This window comes from Monodelphis domestica, chromosome 2, assembly GCF_027887165.1.
Source record: "Monodelphis domestica isolate mMonDom1 chromosome 2, mMonDom1.pri, whole genome shotgun sequence".
NCBI classification, from domain to species: Eukaryota; Metazoa; Chordata; class Mammalia; order Didelphimorphia; family Didelphidae; genus Monodelphis; species Monodelphis domestica.
The window spans coordinates 490,334,251-490,356,268 of NC_077228.1; the positions used below are offsets into that span (position 1 = coordinate 490,334,251).

At 34.0% G+C, this 22,018-nt stretch overlaps 1 protein-coding gene across 3 annotated transcripts in view; it reads right to left on the reverse strand.

Annotated features, from left to right (window-relative positions):
• Positions 1-22,018, reverse strand: part of SPAG17 (sperm associated antigen 17) — a 285,233-nt gene that overhangs the window by 51,510 nt on the left and 211,705 nt on the right. For 2 of the 3 annotated variants that reach the window (XM_056819265.1, XM_007485278.3), the window contains exons 35-39: positions 21,473-21,600; positions 18,770-18,952; positions 11,820-11,933; positions 9,808-9,853; positions 530-605 (exon numbers count right to left, since the gene is read on the reverse strand). In XM_056819265.1, coding sequence (XP_056675243.1) covers positions 530-605; positions 9,808-9,853; positions 11,820-11,933; positions 18,770-18,952; positions 21,473-21,600 — 547 coding nt within the window. Of the gene's footprint in view, positions 1-529; positions 606-9,350; positions 9,525-9,807; positions 9,854-11,819; positions 11,934-18,769; positions 18,953-21,472; positions 21,601-22,018 lie in introns of those variants that run through there. The other variant, XM_007485281.3, reaches the window with a different exon arrangement.

Genomic DNA, 22,018 nt, shown 5'->3' on the forward strand with positions numbered 1-22,018 from the left:
TAATTAGAATTTAATCAATTATATATAATTATGTATTATACATAGAATTATAACTATTAAAATTATTCTTAATTAAAAGTATATATTATGTGTTATATAAAAATTAATTTATATAATTATATATTATACATATAATTATAAATAATTAATTATGTTAGAACTAATTATAACATAATTAATAATATAATTAAATTATAATATAATTATAAACATACTAATAAAATAATTGTTATAGCTGATATTGATGCAGTACCTTATGGTTGGCAAAGCATTTCAGAGGTATCAACTCATTTGAGGCTCATGAAAACCATGTGATATGGATTCTATAGGTATTAATATTAATAGCTAATTAATAGTTGTCAACCAAGGCTCAGAGATATTAATTGATTTACCCATATCACTCAATGGGAGTCAGATGTAGGATTGGAATTTAGATCTTTCTGACTCCAAGTTAGCATTCTACCCACAATACTACCCCTTAGAAATGACTCATGCAGAATAATAAAAGTGGATCATTGAATGATCTTACCTCCACTTATCCCAGTTTATTCTTGTTGACACTTCTGGACTAGCCAAGGCACGCCTGTACAATTCTGCCAAGTGTACTGCAACATTAAGGAAAGGGAGTTAAATTTCCACTTCCCCTTTAGTATCGAACACAACCAATATTAACATCAACTGGCTCCCTGAAGTTTATTGATTTCTCAGACTCCTATGATTGAAAAGAAGAACAATGTTTAACCACCTCAGTTATCCGAAGAGTTTGTCTGACTATAGTGTAATGTGGATTATAATAAAAATCTTGATAACATGCAGTTAACAATAGAGAATATAATGAAATTCTTCTTAAAAAAAAAAACTTCAAGAAACTGACCTAAGACTCCGGTAAAAAGGAACCACATCTAAATGTTTATATAATCCTAGAGCTGAGCTGGAAAGGACCTCAGTGGTCATCTAATCCAACCCACTATTTGGAATGGAAGGCCAGAGAAATTAAATTATTTTCCCATGGTTATGTGGATAGGAAGCATCAGAGATGAACTCCAAATTCAGGTCCTCTTAGTCCAGAGCTGGTCCAGGGCTTTTTCTATTGTGTTAAATTGCTTCTTAGGAAAATCTTGTTCTTGATGTTAGAATTGCTTGTGTTAGATCTATTCTCCAATGTATATTGTTCTCCACTGGAATTTCTCTGCGAACCATAGTCAGGGGTTTCACAAAGGGAACCATAAAGGAGCCTTGGGTCTACTTTTACTGTAACTGGGGTGCACCTGGGTACACTTTACAATCTATTCTCTATTACCATAACTGTCTACTGTATATTCTATACTCTTCTTAGACAGGTGTTGATGAAATGTCTTGTTTATTACCCTGAAGATAGGCATTTTTAATCTTTCTCATCCATATCCCTTAACCAGAACTATGCAGCAATAGCCTAGAGAGTCAGGAGTAGGGTTTTTTAAGAACCTGGCTAGGGAGATCCAAAATATCTCCTCCCTCCTTCCTCACAAAAGATTCACCTTCTTATTTTATTTTTAAACAACATTTTTCTTTATTTCTGTTGTATTTAATTCCACATTATTTGCTTCTATCCCAACCCTGCACTAGAGAAGGCCAACATTTCACACACACACACACACACACACACACACACACACACACATATATATGATACAATATGCAGTTCTTTATACCAGTTCTTTTAATGGAAATGGATAGTATTTTCCTTCATAGATCCTTTGTACTTGAATAAAATATTCTTAAATAAAAATAAGAATAGCAGCCATTCACATTTACTCTTTGAACGATATTGCAGTTACTATATACTATGTTGTTTTACTTCTGCTTGTTTCACTTTTCAATATTTCATGCAGGCATTTCCATATTTTTCTAAAATCAATCTGAGCATTATATTTTACAGTAATGTTCCATCACAATTATATTCCACAACTTATTTGTTCATTCCCCAACTGATGAGACATATAACCTCAACTTCTGGTTCTCTGCCATCCCAAAAAGAGCTTCTATAAAAATTTTAAAACACATAGGTTCTTTTCCTTTGGCCCTGATCACCTTGGGAAACAGATCTAACAGTAGTCTTGCTGAATCAAAGTGTATACACGATTTCATAACTCTTTGGGAATTCTAGATTGTTCTTCAAAAGTTAGATCAGTTCACAGTTCCACCAATAGCTTTTTAGTGTACCCATTTTCCCACATCCCCTCCAACATCTATAATTTTCTCCTATCAATTTACCCAATCTCATGGGTATGAAATGGTATCTTAAAGTTGCTTTAATTTGTATTCCTCTAGTCAATAATGATTTAGAGTATTTTTACATGTATATATATATATACGTATATATATATAATTTCTCCCTCCAAAAATGCACATCCTTTGATCATTATCAATTGGAGAATGATTCATATTCTTATAAATTTAACAGTTATATATATATATGTGAAATATGAACTTTAATCCAATAAAATATCTTTAAAATCTTCCCTCAATTTTCTGTTTTCCTTCTTATTTTGGCTACATTGGTTTTATTTGTAGAAAAACTTTTAAATTACATGTAAATAAAATGATAAATTTTATACTTGAAAGTGTCCCATATCTCTTGTTTATTCATTAATTCTTCTCCTAACCATAAATATGATAGGTAATATGTTCCATGTTCTTTTAGTTTACTTATGATTTGTCTAGGTCATGTATTCATTTTAACCATATCTTGGAAAATGGTGCAAGATATTGGCCATATCTAGTTTCTGCCATACTGCTTTCCCATTTTACCAGCAATTTTTACCAAATGGTGACTTCTTATCCTGAAAGCTTAAATCTTTATATTTATCAAACACAAGATTACTCTTCATCATTTACTACTGTGTATTGTATATCTATTCTATTTCACTGATCCACTATTCTATTTTCTAGCCAGTACCAGATAGTTTGATAATTGCCATTTTATAATTATGTTCATATAGTTCCTGGGTTTGTCTTGGCAAACATACTTTCAGGCATTTTGTATTGTCTATGGTTATTTGAAATGATCATCTCTTACTACGTCTTTTTACAGGTCTTTGTTAGTGATATACAGAAATGTTAATGATTTCTATGAGTTTATTTATATCCTACTATTTTGCTAAAATTATTGTTTTTCAATTAATTTTTTAGTTGACTATATAGGATTTTCCAAATGTACCATCATATGATCTGCAAAAAGAGAGTCTCATTATTCCTTTGCTCATTCTGATTCCTTCAATTGTGTTTTCTTCTCTTATTGATGTTGATAACTTTTCTAGTACAGTACTGAATAATACTGAGGATAATAGACATCCTGTTTCATTCCAGATCTGATTGGAAAGGCTTATAGTTTATTTTCATTAACAATAATGTTTGCTGATGGTTTTAGGTAGAGACTTATGACTTGAAAGAGAAAAGCCTTTAAGACCTATGCCTTCTTCAAGTGTTTTTTTTTTTTAAACCTTTACCTTCCATCTTAAAATCAATTCTGCCTATTGGTTTCAAGGTAAGGGCTAGGTAATGGGAGTTAAATGACTTGCCCAGGGTAACACAGCTTGGACATATCTAAGGCCAGATTTGAACCTAGGACTACCTATCTTTAGGCCTGGCTCTCTATCCACTGACCCACCCAGCTGCCCCCTTCAAGTCTTTTTTTTTTTTTTAAATAGGAATGAGTATTGTATTTTAGAAAAGGTTTTTCTGCATCTATTGATATAATCATGTGATTTTTGTTACATTTATTATTGATATAATTATGTTAATTCTTTTCTTTATGTTGAATTAGTCCTGAATTCCTGGTATAAATATTCTTTGGTCACAATGTATAATCTTTGTGATAGACTGTTATAGTCTCCTAGCTAGTATTTTATTTAAGAATTTTACATCCATGTCCATTAATTAAATTAATCTATAATTTATTTTCTCCATTTTAGATCTTCCCAGTTTGGGTAGAAGCATCATATGTGTTTCAAAAAAAGGAGTTTGGTAGGAATCCTTCTTTGTTTAATAGTCCAAACAATTTATTTAATATTGTAATTAGTTGATCTTATATGTTTGATAGAATTCACTTAATACATCTGATTTGATGGTTTTTTTTCTTAGGAAGTTCATTTATAGCCTGTTCAATTTTATTTAGATATTCCATTTCTTCTTCCATTAATCTGGGAAGTTTATATTATTCTTCCATTCCACCTAGTTAAATTTATTGGTATATAATTAAACAAATAACTCCTAATAATTGCTTTAATTTCATCTTCATAGTGGTGTATTAATCCTTTTCATTTTGTATACTAGGATTTGATTTTTTCTCTCTTTTAAAAATTATATTAACCAATATTTTATTTTATCAGATTTTCTATAAACCAACTCATAATTTTATTATTTCAATGGTTTTCTTGCATTCAACTTATGAATATCACCTTTAATTTTCAGGATTTTCAATTTGGTGTTTAATAGAGGATTTAAATTTTGTTCTTTTTCTAGTTTTTAAAATTGCATATTTGCAATTGATTGACTTCCTCTTTCTCTATTGTACTGATGTAACCATTAGTGGCATAAATTTTTCTCTAATTACTGCTTTTGCTGCATCTTATTCATTTAGACATATCTCATTATCATTCCCTTTATTTATCATTTCTATGACTTTTTCTTTGACCCATTTAAAAATATTAGGTTATTCAGTCTCTAATTAATATTTATTTCATGTTTATATGATCCTTGATTAAACATTATTTTTGTTTTATTGTGATCTGAAAAGGAAACATTTAATATTTGTTTTTTCTGAATTAAACTGTAGTTTTTATGACCTAATGTATTTTCATAAAAGTACCATACATTTAATATTTATTTTTTCTGAATTAAACTGTAGTTTTTATGACCTAATATATTTTCATAAAAGTGCCATGCATTTAATATTTATTTTTTTCTGAATTAAACTGTAGTTTTTATGACCTAATATATTTTCATAAAAGTGCAATGTGCTGCTGAAGAAAGAAAATATATTCGTTTTCTATTTCTATTCAGTTCTCTTCAGGTGTCTATCATATCTAGTTCATCTAAAATTCTATTTGTCTTTTTTATTTTTTGGTCAGATTTTTCTAGATCTGAAAGGTGAGAAGATTAAATTTAATTCTCCCCTGATTTGAACTGTGAAAATACTTAACTCTCCCCTGATTATGAAGATTAAATTATAACTCTTCACTATTTTTTGATTTAATCCCCAATAAGTGTAAACATGGTACTTAAAGTTAAGTATGAAGATCTGACCATTTAGATCTAATCACCAAAAGTATATATATCCCACTTAATCATGAACTGGGAGGTCTGTGACCCACATGTGTGATAGTGGATGACGAAGGAGAATCAACTGACTGCCTTCTGGGCAGTCCTAGAGCAGTGTCAACTGTGATTGGTAGACATAGAATTAGGAGAAGGTACAGGAAGTGATGCAAGAGGAAATGTCTTTAAAAGGAGCTGTTATTTCCTGTGAGAATTCAATTCTTCATACTTTCAAGTTGAGGCTGGTGAAGAGGGGCAGAAGAATAAGCTGACTGGTGACACGTGGTGAGTGAAAAAGCTGACTCTTAAATGTTGGCTTTTCTCTGAAGAGACCAGCCTCAGGTAAGACCTATCCTCTTGAGAGAGACCCACTTCCTGGGTCTTCGGCTTTGCCAAGGTCAGCTGAAACGAATTTTCCCTGCCAGGAGGGACCGGAATTAAATTACTTAGTGCCTAGACTAAATATCTTACCCTATCCTCTCTCTGATTTTCTTCTTCATTCTTTCTATATTTTGTAAATGAATCTCTTTGGAATTAATTAAATTTCCAGTGACCACTCTTAAATATTCAAGTCCAGCCCTTTAAAAAAATCACCCCTTTTCCTCCCTTACAAAGGGCAAGTTAAAATTCTTTACTGTTATAGTATTCTTATCTTTTCCCACCTACAATTGACTTTTCCTGACTTTTTGCTTTATTGCTCTATTGCAATAACAGTATAATTATTATAACTTTTGCTATACATATTTCTATATATATGCTTAGTATTGCTATTACACAATTATTTATATCTTTTAACATAATGTAGCTTTAACTTTGTCTGAAATCATAGTTGTTAGCTTTCCTCTTTTTTTCTTATGTCAGCTGAAGCATGATAAATTCTGTTCCTATCCTTTATTTTTATTCTATGTGTGTCTCTCATTTTAAAATGTGTTTGAACATATTGTCAGGTTCTGGTTTTTTATTCATTCTGCTATCAACTTACATTTTATGGGTATTTATTCCATTCACATTCATATTTATAATTATAGTTGTGCATTTCCCTCCATCCTCCTTTTCCTCACTGTTTATCTTTCTTTTTTTTCCCTTTTCTTCCCTCAGAAGTCTAATTTACTTCTTTTTTTTTTAACCTTTACCTTCCATCTTAGAACAAATACTGTGTATCACTTCAAAGGCAGAAGAGTGGAAAAGGCTAGGCAATGGGGGATTAAGTGACTTGCCCAGGGTCACACATCTAGGAAGTGCCTAAGGCCATATTTAAACCCAGGACCTCCCATCTCTGGGCCTGACTCTCAATCCACTGAGCCACTCAGCTGCCCCTTCTAGTTTACTTCTGACCACTGTCTCCCTAACCCACGTACCCTTCTAACAGTCCCTCCCTTATCTTATCTCCTTGCCTTCCTAGATCTTAATCTCACACCATTCTAAGCATCCCTTATGTATCCCCTTGCCCTACTATTTCTGTCAGTTAAGAAGACTTTCTTCCACTTCTAGAAGTATACGTTATTCCCTTTTTAACCCAGTTATAATGAGAATAAATTTCTTGCACTATCCGCCTTCCACCCTACCTACCTAACCCTTCATTATAATAGTTTTCATTAATGTCTCTTTTTAAGAGATAATTTGCTCCATATTACATATCTCTATCGAATTTTGTTTTTTAGGATCATTCCATCATGATCAAGTTAATCCCAAATTTCTTTCAAGTTGCCCTAATAATATCATCCCATCATATAGGAAGTAAACAATTTAATCTTTTAGACCTTTTCAAATTAATCTTTCATATTTATCTCCTTATGTTTTTATGGATTCTTGTCTGTTAAATTTTCTACTCAGTTCTGGTCTTTTTCTCAAGAATTAAATGAAGTCCTTTATTTCATTAAATATCCAATTTTTCCTCTTGCAGAATTACATTTAGTTTTGCTGGATAAGCCATACTTGGTTATAAACCTGGTTCCTTTGCTTTTCTGACATATTCCATGCCCCCTAGTATTTAAAAATGGAAACTGCTAAATTTTGCATTATTCTAACTGCAGCTCCACAATATTTGAATTTCTTCTATCTAGTTGCTTATAAAATTTTCTCCTTGGCCTGGAAACTTTGAAACTTAGCTATTGCTTACTATCTCAGAGAGTACAGAGGAGAGAGAAAGCAAGAGAAAGAATTTGGTACTCAATTTTTTTAAATGTTAAAAATAATTTTTATATATAATTGGGGAAAATATAAAGTGTTATTAATAAACTTAATTGTAGTGTTCCTATGAGTTTTCATTTTGGGATAGATTTTTTCAAATTTTCCTCTAGTTCTAGAACTTCAGGGCAATTTTCCTTCATGTTTTCTTGAAGTATGGTGTTTACATTCTTTTTTTTGAAAGTCTTAACTTTCAGGTAGTCTGACAAATTCTCATATTCTCTCTCCTCAACCTGTTTTCCAGGTCAGTTGTTTTTTAATGAGATGTTTCACATTCTTTTGATTTTGTTTTTATTATTATTATTTTTTGCTGTTTTATGTAGTAATTAGTTTCTCTTTACCCAATTATAATTTTTAAGAAGTTATTTTCTTTGGTAAGTCTTTGTGTCCCTTTTTGCAATTGGTGGATTTTATTTTTAAAAATTTCTTGCTTCTCTTTCTTTACTTATTTTCTCAATGTTTCCTCAACCTCTTTTATTTGATTTTAAAGTACTTTAAAAAGCTTTCCAACAACTTTTTTGAACTTTTGACTATACATTTTTCTTTGAAAATTTATAAGTGTTTGCTCTTCTAAGTTCAAATCCTGATCTTCTCTATCACTATAGAAGCTATCTATAAATGAGTTCTTTACTTTTTTTTACTCATATTTTTTTAAAATGGTCTGTTTCTTGGCTCTTAATTTTTGTGTTTAGATTAGACTTCTCCTTGATCCTGGGAGATAATTTCTCAGGTTTCAGATTTTTCTAGCTGTTATTTTTTCTAGCTCTATCTGTGGGCCTTTGACCTTTGGCTTATACATTAGTCTATGTGTGACCTTAATTATTCCTTTTCATCTCTGAGACCACTGCCACTGCAAATATTCTCATGCCTTGTGATCACTCAGCCAACTGCAAGTCAGTTCACCCTTCTGTTCTAGAACCAAAACCAGGGACTCTGCTGTCTTGTGAATGACCACAGCTAGCAGAGCTCCTGCCCCTCTGCAACTGCACTTACTATAGTGTACTTGTTCTGCCTCTCTAGCAGCCACAACCTGAGACTATGTCTGGTCAATGCATTAGGGTCTCATATATGGATTCAGTAGAGAGCCCCCATAGTCTTCCTCTGATCAGCTGACTGACCCCCATACTGCCTGTGGGGAGAAAGCTAACAATGCTAAAGCTGCTGCCCTGCACAGCTTTCCTCAGGACTTGCTGTTTGTTGATTTAGAGGTATCTGCATATGGTATCTGTAATTCAGTGAGGCCAGATCACCATTTTGAGGGGTCAGATCTTTCCCCAAATCCTCCCAAATTATCTTAGGCAGGATGACTACTTTACTCTGTTTTTTTGTTATTTCTATCATTCTAGAATTCACTTTGAGGCATTATTTTATTTGTAGGGTAACTTGGGAGAGCCATGTCTTATTCTACTATCTTACTACCTCACTCTTATTTTCAAGAGACAATAGTGCTTTATTTCTATCAGTGGCCCCCATTGTCAATTGGACCAATTAAAACTAATGTTTCCCCCCTTTGATTTAATTTTTTTTTAATTTGAACTTGTCACACTTCTATTACTTACTACATATCCCCAACTTGTGCAGTAGATTTAAAAAATAGTTAGGAGAACTAGGTGCCTGAGTGGATAGAGTGCTGGATTTGGAGTCAAGAAGACTCATCTTCTAGAGTTCACTTCTGGCCTCAGACACTCATTGGCTATGTGACCCTGTACAAGTCACTTAACCTTGTTCACCTCAGATACCTTTTCTGCAAAATGATCTGGAGAAGTAAATGGTAAACTGCTCTAGTATCTTTGCCAATAAAACCCCAAATATGGTCACAAAGAGTCAGATATGACTGAAATGACTGAACAACAACAAACAACAAGTTAAGGACTCTTGACTCATCTTTATTGAATGTCATCTTTTTAGAATCAGTTTATCTAAGTGTGGAGCACAAAATGAGGAAATGAACCTTTGATAACGGATGCATGAGAAGGGAGAAGATGGGAGAGAAATGCCCATTTTCTGGGCAGGAATCTGGACTTTTCTTCTGAGGTTGCCTGAGAACAGGAGTGAGAGATATTACAAAAGTGTGATATTACATAGAGAAATTTTATGAGAGATATTACAAAAAATAACTAGCTAGACTTGTGTCAGGGTTAGTTATGAGACTAAGGAAAAGTTTTTTTTATTAAAAAAAATCTTTTAAATAGAATTCCAAATATATTAGGGACAGAGCACTAAAGAAGTACTGTACATGAAATCCCCAAATATTAGTTTTTTGTGTAGTTTTCCCTGTGAATTCAATACTGAAGTTTAAAGAAAATAAAATATGATATTTACCTTCAGTAAAGTGATCTTCTTTGGATTTTTCCATTTTAGGGAAAGACTGACATGAAGACAAAATTATTTCAGTAATGATTATTTTTAATCCCCCAATTCAGCCCAAATATAACTAAAATAATTATCATATAAAAATTAATCTACAATGGAAACAATCCTAAAAGAATTAACTGCATTCTACAATTCATTTAGTACCTTTCTCATACCTCCCCCCCACACACATTCAAACCATATCTGAACAGGAAATACTTCTATTATATCTCCCAAAAGTAATGATTCAGACATTGCTTCAGTATATTTATTCTACAAAGCTCGTCATCATCATCATTATTAATATTAAAATTCTCTGGAGACTATATATTCATTTATAATTGTTTATTAAATAGTGAAAAGTGGGTCAGAGAAAGAAAGGCACATAATAACATGGCTTGTCATCTAACTAACCCAAGGTCTCTGTTCACCTATTCACAACCACTGCTTGGCCAGAAAAAAAGACCAGTGAGCTTCCTTGATCCATAAATCATTATCCCCTTGATATCACTTTTTCTGAGTCCCTGATTGGACAGACTTAATCTTAGTCTGGGTCAGAGGCCAGTCGCTTGGTTGCTGGGAGTTGGGTGAAACAAGAGGCAAGCATCTTCAGGATGCTAGGGAATCATGGAGATTTCTAGCATCCCCCAAAGAGTGCACATGCATCCTCTTTATCAAGAGGATCCTCAAGCCTTATTCTTAATCCAATTAAGGGGTGGGGGCTTAATTGAAACCCAATTCACTAGAAAATGGATTTTCAAATTCAATGTGAAACTTTCCTTTTAACACCCAAGATTGCATTTAAGGTACCAAGAAAAGGGGTGCAAATTGATGTTCAATTATCACATACTTCCCTAGGACATATATTGAGTTTTTGAACAGCTCTAATTATTAGGAAATGTTTCCTTATATTGACCTAAAACCAGCCTCTGTATAGCTGCTCTTCATTGTTCCTCATTCTATACTCTGTGTTGAGGAAAAAACAAACCAACCAATAATGCCTCTTTCATAACCCTTCCCTATATTTTGAGGAACCTAGCATGTCTTCCATCTTCCTACATTTTTCTGTCTTCCAGATGAAACATCTCCATTTCTTTCAACTTGTCCTTATAGAGGATAGTCTCATTTCCTTCTCCTTGCTGTCCATTACTGGATATAATCTGGCTTATTGGCATACCCATGGTGCTCAGAACTGACTATGGATCTCCAGATATATGACCAAGGCAAAGACCAGTGAGATTATCACCATGCCTCACCTACTGTAACCCAAGATAACATCAACTTTTCTGGTAGCCATGTTACATTGTTAATTCAATGAATTACCACCCTACAAACTTATTGTTGCCTAGCTACTTCTTCCTATCCTATATTTGACTTTCTTACTGTTCCTCATGTACAACACTTCATTTCCTGGTGGCTTTTTATTGAATGTCCCCTCAAGCCTGGAATCAGGAGCATTGGGAGGCACTTTATAAGCCTCAAAGTGCTATATAAATCCAGTTACTGAATATTACTATGATTATTATTAGCTTCCAGGCTATTGATGAATCCATTCTTTGAACATTCTGTTGCATTCCTGTTGAGTTCAAGCAACACAGGGATGGGCTGATAAATGTCTAACACTGGGGCTTCTCTAGAAAAAATAAAATGTATGCACATATTCTTTAAAATTAGATCTACATTATTAACATTTTCTTAAGTCTAGACAACCAATGATCTCTTTTCTCACTATTTCCCAGAATATATCTGTTTTTCTGAAGATAGTGAAAAACATCTAATTTAAAGGCTCTTGAGATTATTTGCAGCTGATGAAGAGGTCCTTAAAAACACCTCCAAGTTCCAGTGGGTTGTTTGCATATATTTTCAGCAGTGAGAAACTTTAAGGAAGAGGGAAGAGAATGGCATTAATATTAATATTAACAGTGGGGCTTTCATTTGACACAGATGATAACTCTACTTTAAAAGAAAATATTTTCACTCACCATCACCAGCTTGAGCAGGTCTGCAGCATTGCCCCTTTCTTCTTCAGTTCTAGAGTCTTTAACAGTCATTTCCTGTAATTCATCCTCCTTCTTTAGGATGTGATTTATGTAATCCTAGATCAACAGGGACAACAAAGTCCAACAAAATCCAAAGAAAGAAAAATACAGTACACTTAGGTAGTAATATTTGGAGCTTTTAGGGGTTTCAGGCCTGACTATGGGACATAGCAAAGATTCTTAACCTGGCATATAGACCCCATACAGAGGAGATTTAAGTGGATTTGTGAACTGGGATGGGAAAAAGTATATGTATCTTCATTTTTCGCCAACAGAACATTTTCTCCTACAGAACATTAGCATTTCCTTCAATTATTTATTTATTTTGGATATTTTATTCTTTACCCAATTATATGTGAAAACAATTTTCAACATTTAAACATTTTTCTTGAGTCTCAAGTTCTCTTCTTCCCTCCTCACACCCAACCCACTGACATGGTAAGTGATATGATAGAGATTTTACATGTGTAATCAAGTAAAACCTGTTTTTTTTCATATGAATCCTTTTGTGGAAGAAAACTCAAATAGAAAAAAATTAGGAAAGAAAGTGAAAAAAGTTTGCTTTGGTTTGGATTCACACTCCATCACTTCTTTCTTTGGAAGGAAAGGACATTTCCTACCATGAGTCCTTTGGGATTGTTTTGAATCATTATGTTGCTGAGAATAGCTAAATTATTCAATTGTTCATCACACAACATTGGTGTCACTGTGTATAATATTCTCCTTGTTCTGCTTATTTCACTATGCATCAGTTTGTGAAGTCTTTCCAGGTTTTTCTGAGCTTTTCCTGCTCATTGTTTCTTATAGCACAATAGTATACCATAACAATCATATATTATAACTTGATAAACCATTCTCCAGTTGATGGGTATCCCCTCACTCTCCAATTCTTTGCCATCATGAAAAGAGCTGCATATAATTATCTTTGTACAAATAGATTCTTTTCCTTTTTGTTTTTTGTCTCTTTGGGATATCAACCTTAGTAATGGTATTGCTGGGTCAAAAAAGTGCATGTAAAATTTTATAGCCCTTAGAGTACAGATTCAAATTGCTTTCCAGAGTGGTTGAATCAGTTCACAGTTCCCCCAACGGAATTAGTGTTTTAATTTTTCCACATCTTCCCTAACTCTTGTCATTTTCCTTTTCTATCATAATAGCCAATCTAATAGGTGTGGAGTGACACCTCAGGGTTGTTTAAATTTGCATTTCTCTAATAGTGATTTAGGACATTTTTCCACATGGCTATAGATAGCTTTAATTACTTTATCTGAAAACTACTTGTTCATATCCTTTGTCCATTTATCAATTGGGGAATGGCTTGTATTCTTTAACATATGATTCATTTCTCGATATATTTGAGAAACTAGACCTTATTAGGAAGATTTATAAATTTTTTCACCCATTATGATTACTATATATTACTCTCTATTTGATTCCCCTCCATTTATTCTTTTTTCTTTCCTTTCATTCTGTCCATCCTCAAAAGTATTTAGCTTCTAACCATTGCTTCTCTGAATTTGCCCTCTTTTCTATCAGCCCTGCCTTCTCTTATTAACTTCTCCTATTTTCTCATAGGCTAAGATGGATTCTATACCCAACTGATTGTGTATATTCTTCTGTCTTTGATCCAATGACAATGAGAGTAACATTCAAGGACTGTATCGCATCCTCCATCTTCCTCTTCACTATAAAAGCTCCTTCATGGCTCTATTATATGAGATAATTTATCCCATTCTATTTCTCCCTTCCACTTTCTCCCAAAGCATTCCTCTTTCTCATCCCTTAATTTTAATTTTTAAGCTATTATCCCATCATATTCAATTTATACCCTTGCCTTCTGTTTATGTATATTACTTTTAACTGCCCTAATAACGGCAAAGTTCTTAGGAGTTACAAGAATCATTGTCCCATCTAAGGATGTAAATAGTTTAATAATGTTATTGAATATCTTTTGATTTCTCTTTTTGTTTACCTTTTTATATTTCTCTCAAGTCTCCTATTTGAGAGCTAAATTTTCCTTTTAGCTCTGGTCTTTTCATCAGGAATATTTGAAAGTCTTTTATTTTATTGAATGCTAACTTTTCCCCCTAAAGGACTATGCAGTTTTGCTGGCTAGTTGGTTCTTGGTTGAAATCCCAGGCTCCTTTGTCTTCTGGAATGTCATACACCAAAATAATCTGATCTTTTAATGTAGAAGTTGCTAAATCTTGTGCTATTCTGACTGTGGCTTCATGATATTTGAATTCTTTCTTTTTGACTGCTTGCAATATTTTCTCCTTGACCTAAGAGTTCTGGGATTTGGTTCCTTTTGATATCTCTTTCAGGAGGTGGTCAGTGGATTCTTTTCATTTATGTATTACCCTCTGATTCTAATAATATCAGATCAATTTTCTTTAATAATTTCTTAGTCTCTTTCATTAGTGGTAGAAAATGATCTCCAGCTAGGTTCCACTACTCCATTTTTATTCATTCATTCACTCATCATATCTCTCTCTCATCCTTACCTTTGGGGTTAAGTGACTTGCCCAGGATCACATAGCTAGGAAGTGTCTGAGGCCAGATTTGAACCCAGGATCTCCCAACTCCAGACCTGGTAATCCACTGTGCTAACTAGCTGCCTCCAATAATTTCTTGAAAGATGATGCCTAAGCTCTTTTTTTGATCAAAGCTTTCAGGTAATCCAATGATGCTTAGATGATCTCTCCTTTGCTTTCCAGGACAGTTGTTTTTCCAATAAGGTATTTTACATTTTCTTCTATTTTTCCCATCCTTTGACTGTGTTTGATTGTTTCTTGATTCCTCTTGGAGTCATTATATTCTACTTAACCAATTCTACTTTTTAAATAATTATTTTCCTCAGTGTGCTTTTGTACCTCCTTATCCATTTGGCCAATTCTCCTTTTCAAAATATTCTTTTCCTCAGTGAATTTTTGTACCTTTTTTCCATTTGGCCAATTTTGCCTTTTAAGAAGTTCTCTTTAGTAAATTTTTGTTTATCTTTTATCAATTGGTCTATTCTTTTTTTAAAGTAGTATTTTCTTTGTGCCTCCTTTACCAAACTGTCTACTCCTTTTCATGATTTTCTTGCATCATTCTCATTTCTTTTCCCAGTTTTTTTTCTGTCCCTCTGATTTGATTTATAAATCATTTTTGAGTCTCTCAAATAATCCCTTTTTTGGCTTTGAAACCAATTCTTTTTTTTTTTTTTTGGGAAGCTCTGGATGTAGCAATATTGACTTTGTTGTCTTCTAAGTTTGGGTTTTAGTCTTCCCTGCCAGCAAAACAACTTTCTATGTTGAATCTATTTGACGATTGCTCATTTTCACACAGGAGTAGGGACTCTGGTCATAGTTCCAAGGCAGAAAAGAGTGCTTGTGGTTATACACTCACCAGAAGGCAAGTCAGGAGAATATTAAACACACTTTTCCTTAGGCCATATCACTTTGGAAGAACTGAAAACATGGATTCTTAGAACTAGCTCTGAAGGCAACTGAGCAAAGAACTTGAATTGCAACTTAAAAGATGGAAGAAAAATGAGGAAAATGAATATAGGCCTTATTCTTAGGAATAAGACTGTTGATGTATAAAAAATTAGGAGAAATTGATCACCTCATCTTCAAGTCTGTGATAGCAGATAAGAGGAAATCTGGGCATAGTCTGAGTGATATAGTCAATATTAAAAAAAATAGATTTCCAAAAGTTCAGATAGAGGATAAATAGCTTTCCATCACTAAGAATTGTATGGGGGAAATCAGTGCAAGAAAGATAGGGAGCTCTCAAAAAGAAGATATTAAAGACAGAAAAACAAATGATTCTACTTAGAAAAAAGAGTGAGAGAGCTATCTAAATTGACCCATGTAGTTTCCCTAGGAAACAGCTTAAACTTTTAAAAAGATATGCACAGAAGATGAAAGAAAGTGCAAGTAAAAAAATAAAAGGATGAACATATAAGAGTGGCAAGATCCTGGAAAAATGAGTGTTAAGTAAAACTAAGAAGGAGATGAGGAAGATGACTGATGGTAGAGGCATTAAAAATGAGAGAGAGACAGAGACAGAGACAGAGAGAGAGAGAGAGAGAGAGCGCAGACAGAGACAGACAGAATCAGAGAGAAACAGAGAAAGAATGAGAGAGAACAATTCTTGGGGTAAGAAGAAAACTAAAGAAGGGGTAGGATTAGTATTCCAGGTAAATGAGAGGATAGTAGACAACAGAGAGAAGTCGTTTCTATTGTCTCAACTTTTGTTCTTTCTCAGGGAAAATCATTTTTCAGACATGCAAGGATAGAACAAAAGTGGTGTATAGGAACTTGAAGCCAAAAATAAATGAGGATATTGTATGACTAGATTAATCTTATAAATAAGGACATAGGTAGTTACAAAGGTTTTCATTGACAATTAAGGCACATGGACATATTTGGAAAAGAGTATCCATGTGGACAATAAAGGTATAACCTCTTTTTCTTTTGCAATAGCTTTTCTTTCTTCCTTCCTTCCTTCCTTCCTTCCTTCCTTCCTTCCTTCCTTCCTTCCTTCCTTCCTTCCTTCCTTCCTTCCTTCCTTCCTTCATTCCTCCCTCTCTCCCTCCCTCCCTTCCTTCCTTCCTTCCTCCCTCCCTCCGTTTTTCTTTCTTTCTTTCTTTCTTTCTTTCTTTCTTTCTTTCTTTCTTTCTTTCTTTCTTTCTTTCTTTCTTTCTTTCTTTCTTTCTTTCTTTCTTTCTTTCTTTCTTTCTTTCTTTCTTTCTTTCTTTCTTTCTTTCTTTCTTCCTTCCTTCCTTCCTTCCTTCCTTCCTTCCTTCCTTCCTTCCTTCCTTCCTTCCTTCCTTCCTTCCTTTCTTTCTTTCTTTCTTTCTTTCTTTCTTTCTTTCTTTCTTTCTTTCTTTCTTTCTTTCTTTCTTTCTTTCTTTCTTTCTTTCTTTCTTTCTTTCTTTCTTTCTTTCTTTCTTTCTTTCTTTCTTTCTTTCTTTTTCTTTCTTTCTTCTTTTTCTTGACTGAGTCTCCCTCTCTTCCCTAAGCTAGAAGTACAGGTCTAGTCTTTTTCTGCTCAGTAAAGGAATTTGGACCTGATATATTTTCCTGACCTAGACCAATTCACCCCACTTTAGACAATCTGGTGGCCCCTCTTTCTGAATGATTGACAACAGTGAACTTAGAATGGATACCTAATTGCAGCTTGATATTCTCTAGTCTCTACCTCCCTAGCAGCAGAGATTATAGGTTTACACACCACACCAGGCAAAACTTTCTAACTTGTCTTCCTCTTTAAGTCTTTTCTTCTCTTTAATTTGTTCATTCAGTATGATATTGGCAAAATGACATCCTTGAGCCTAGTTGCTCATGCTTTAGCAGTCCCTTATTGACTAGGTTAAAATGCAAACTTCTCTGATATTTAAAGCCCTTCCTAATTGGCCTGCCTTTCTGGGATTGTTTCACAGTATTCTCTATCATACATTCTACATTCCGGTCAGATTATCTATTGTTCCTTAGACACAATATTTCACCTCCTTCCTATGTAACCTTTGTATAGACTTTCTGCCATGTCTGGAATGCTCTCCCTCCTAAATTCTACCTCTCTGAATCCCTTGCTCTTTTCAAGGGTGTTTTGGTCCCACCTTCTCTATGAGACTTTTCCTAATCCCCCAAGTAAGTGCTTCCCTATCATCCCCCAATTACTATTTATATGTTTTGTATTTGTTTCTCATGCATATGTTACATCCTACTGGTAGATTATAATCTCCTAGAGGGCATGAGCAATTTTGTTTTTGTCTTTGTATCACCAATTTAGCACTTTGCTTTTTGAATGAATGAATGAAAAGATAATTCCTAGCTGGTCTCAGTGAGTTCCTGAATAAACTTTATCCTAAGCTACTGGAAGAATTTCTAGGATTACTACTTTTAATGATCTTTTAAAAATAATGGAGAAAAGGACAGCTATCACAGGAGCTATTATAGAGGTAAATATTACCTTGATTTAAAAAAAAAGGGAAAAGATGTAGTTTTCTAAGTATAGGCCAGTGACCTTGACTTCAAAGCCTGGTGAAATTCTAGGACATATTATTTGAAGCTATTTTCTGTGAGCATTTTGTAAGACATTAGCAAATATGACAAAAGTGGGAAATGTTTAAAGTTGGAAGAGATATGGAAAGACAAGCACACATGCATATATGTAGAGCTGCTAAATGGTTCACTATTCTGGAAAACAATTTGGAATTAGATGAGAAAAGTTGCTCATATTCTATGACCCAGAGATCACATTACTATACACATACCTCAAGAGGATCAACAACACAGATGTTTTATATATTGTTGTTCAGTCATGTCTGACTTTGTGAGCCCATTTGGGGTTTTCTTGGCAAGAGATACTGCAGTGGTTTGCCATTTCCATCTCCAACTCATTTTACAGATGAGGAATTTGAGGCAAATGGGGCTAAGTTACTTGCCCAGGGTCATATGGTTAATGTCTGAGGTTGGATTTGAACTCAGGTCTTCCTGAATTTAGCCTGGCACTATATCCACTGAGCCACCTACCTGCCCCATTCTATATACAACAGCACATTTTCATAGTAGCCCATTTTGTGGTAGCAAAAAACCTAGAAATAAAGTAGGGAGTAACTGAATAAATTATTGTATGCAAATATAATGGAATATTATTTTATTGTCAAAATGACAAATACAAGGAATTCAGAGAAAAGCAGCAAGATATAAACAGGAAGGGTGAAGTGAGAAGAATTAGGACAACAATATTCCCAATGACTATAATAATGTAAGTGAAAAGAATAGAAAAATGAAACTGAGTGCTAACTAATGATAATGTCCATCCCTACCCCTGCAGAAGAGGTAAAGCAAATCTTCCTTTGGTATAGAGGTGAGAGATAATAGCTTTATGATTCCATTTACCTTAAGGGAAAACTGTAGCTTTAATTTCAACTCATTCTTAATGATCTCATGCTGAATGAACTGCCGGACCTGGAGCACTTTGGGGCATTTTCGTATAGGTGCAGGTAGGTAAGCCAAGTGCAGGGACCCTATGGATAGACCCTTCCAAATGTGGGTTCCAAATGGGGCACCTGGAGTTCTTTTCTGCAAAAAACAAAACCACACCAATGATAAAATAAAACAACTTATTATATAGATCATTTTATAGCTAAATTTTTTTTTGATTACTAGTTGTTCTAGCATCTTCCCAAATACATTTTGTTTGTTTCTGAAACTGAATCTCCCCATCTCATGTCAGCTTAAAGTGTGCTGAATCCATTGTTAATCAGTGTGAAAGATCTGACCTGATCTGTTTCTAACCTTGCTTGGTTTGTGTTTTTTTGGGCAAGCTGAAGGTATCCCCCTCTCTTGAAGATATGCCATATTGGTGCCAGATGTAGTGTGAATATCTCATAACCTTTAGTCCTCTCCCCTCTCACCCATTTTAAAATTAATTAAATTAGAATATTTTTTCCAAAGTTACATGATTAATGTTCTTTTCTTCCCCTCCTCCCAACCCCCTCCTGTAGCCAATACACAAATCCACTGGGTTTTACATGTGTCATTGATCCTGGCCTATTTCCATATTATTGTCATTTGCACTAGGGTGATCATTTAGAGTCTATATTCCCATTCATATCCCCATCGAACCATGTGATCAAGCAGTTCTTTTTCCCCCTTCCATAGCCAATGAGCAATTCAACTGGGTTTTACATGTCTTACTGATCAAGATCTAATTCCATATTATTAATATTTACAATAGAGTGATCATTTAGAGTCTACATCCCCAATCATATCCCCATCGAACCATGTTATCAAGGAAATGTTTTTTTCTTCTATGTTTCTGCTCCCACAGTTCTTTCTCTGGATGTGGATAGTTTTCTTTCTCATAAGGCCCTCACAATTGTCCTGGATCATTGCATTGTCTTTTCTTTTTTTTTTTAAATAGATGAGGAAACGGAAGCACACAGAGGATAAGTACATTCTCAGAGTCAAACAGCTAGAAAGTTTCTATGTTGGGATTTGAAAATAGTTCTTTCTAACACCAACTCCAGTACACTATCCACTTGCCATGCTGTAGGATTACTTTGCTGTTATGAATTTTCCTGACTCTTACTAGTGAGATGATAGGCTATTAATGGAGAGTCTCGACACCTAAAAAAAATGAGGGGTACTCCTAAAAATGATCATTTAGAAAACATTTAAAATGGTATCACAAGAAGAACCTTCTTTAACTGAGGTCAGTTTTCTCAAAGAAATACCAAACAGGTTTAGCTGAAATATTCTTCTAATAAGTCATAGAACTGATCTGTTGTGATTAGTGAAAATGATCCAACTGTGCCTGCAAATTTATTGCTTCTCTTATTCCATGTTAGTTATAAATCTAAATGTTTATAGAACAAAATACCATGATATGGAAGGGATCTGAGAGATCATTTAGTCCAACTTTTCATTTCACAGATTAGGAAACTGAAACCCCCAAAGATAAAATGGCTTAGTGAAGATCACACAGACAGTTTTAGAACACTTCAAGAAAGAGAACCCAAGTGTCCTTGGTCTCATTTTAGGGTCCTTTACATTATGCTAATTGTATCTGACCTCTCCTAATCAAACACACCTCTTCATTATCGTTAACCTAATTAGGAAACAAAACTTAGACTATATTAGTTGCTCCAGGATGGCACTTACAGAAGATCTAAACATAAAAATACCATGGACATAAGAAAATCCCACTGATGTGATCCAGATCTACATTTCCCTTCTTCTAATCTTTGAGGGACCTGGTAATACTTGAAACTTCTTGCTCAAAATATTTTATCTTTGGGTAAATTTTATGAAGGAATTTTGCCTGTTTGAAAATGAATAAAAATTGATTTTCTTCCACTATTTTAACAAACTTCAATAGGAAATTTCAATATGATTTTTAAAAAATTCCATTACCTTCCACCTTAGAATCAATGCTATGTATTGGTTACAAAGCAGGAATGGTAAGGGCTAGGCAATGGCAAATTATTTGCCCAGGTTCACACAGCTAGTCTCCATATGATTCTAATGTAATTACAAAACTATCACATTCTGCATTTTCTATAATAATAAATGAAAAGGAAAAATAAGAGGTATAAAAAATCTGAAATTCTGTGCTAAAATGAAAGACTAAAGAGATTTTGACTGAGGAGCTAAATATTACTTTTAAAGTGGTGATTCCATGTTAGGAAATATTATTTCCACATGGGATAGAAAAATATTTACAAGATTATTCCAATGTAGGAAAATCATGGCCACATTGACTGGAAATGGGGCTACTCGGCATGAATATATTTTAGGGATCTCAAAATAGTAAAGGATACAATTTTGGGTAAAGGGGATAAAAATGGGGTTAGTGATTAGGGTAAATTTCTGACATTTTATCAGTTAATGGGGGCATGAAAAAAAGGAAGGTGTAGTGGGGAGTTGGAAGGAAGACCTAGGTTTTTTTTCCTACTTTTATCAAATATTAGCTGCTAGGATCCAGGTTCGAGGGGAATAGAGCTACTAAGGCACAGGGTAGGGGGAAGTAGTGGAAAGAATAGGCAAGGGGACCATCAATGCTTCATCCAGCTGATTTTCAGTACAATGACTTTGTACCTCATATGCGGGGAATGTATCCCATGATCTTGACTGGAGATTAGTGGGAACAATTGTATCTAATTCTTTCTTCATAATCCATGGAGATACTTCATAAAAAGGGCGAAGAACCGTGATGCTCAGGGCACCTACATCAAAGGCAAGGTTTAAAAGGATCATTTCCAAATCAAAATTCCTCTGTAGAATTCAGTAGACATCTTTACAGCATCTCCATTTCTTTCCCTAGAACTATGAGAAATCAACCGTGCTTGAAGAAACAAAATAGTTTAATTTTAATTTAGATCCTAAGACAGACTTGAGAGGAACAAAGAAATCCATCAGTTCAGACAGAAAATTATTTACTTTATTTAGCAACTAGGATGAAATTTCTTATATAGTTGGGCAATTTGTTTTTGTCAGAGAGGTAGAAGGTGAGCTCAACTGGGTGCTTAGGAGCACTTCAATTTTATATCTGGCTCTGTCATTTATTGACTATACGATCTGAGAAGCTAAATTGCTACCTTCACGTCCAAGTAATAATAGCTAGTATTTTTATAGTATCTGGAA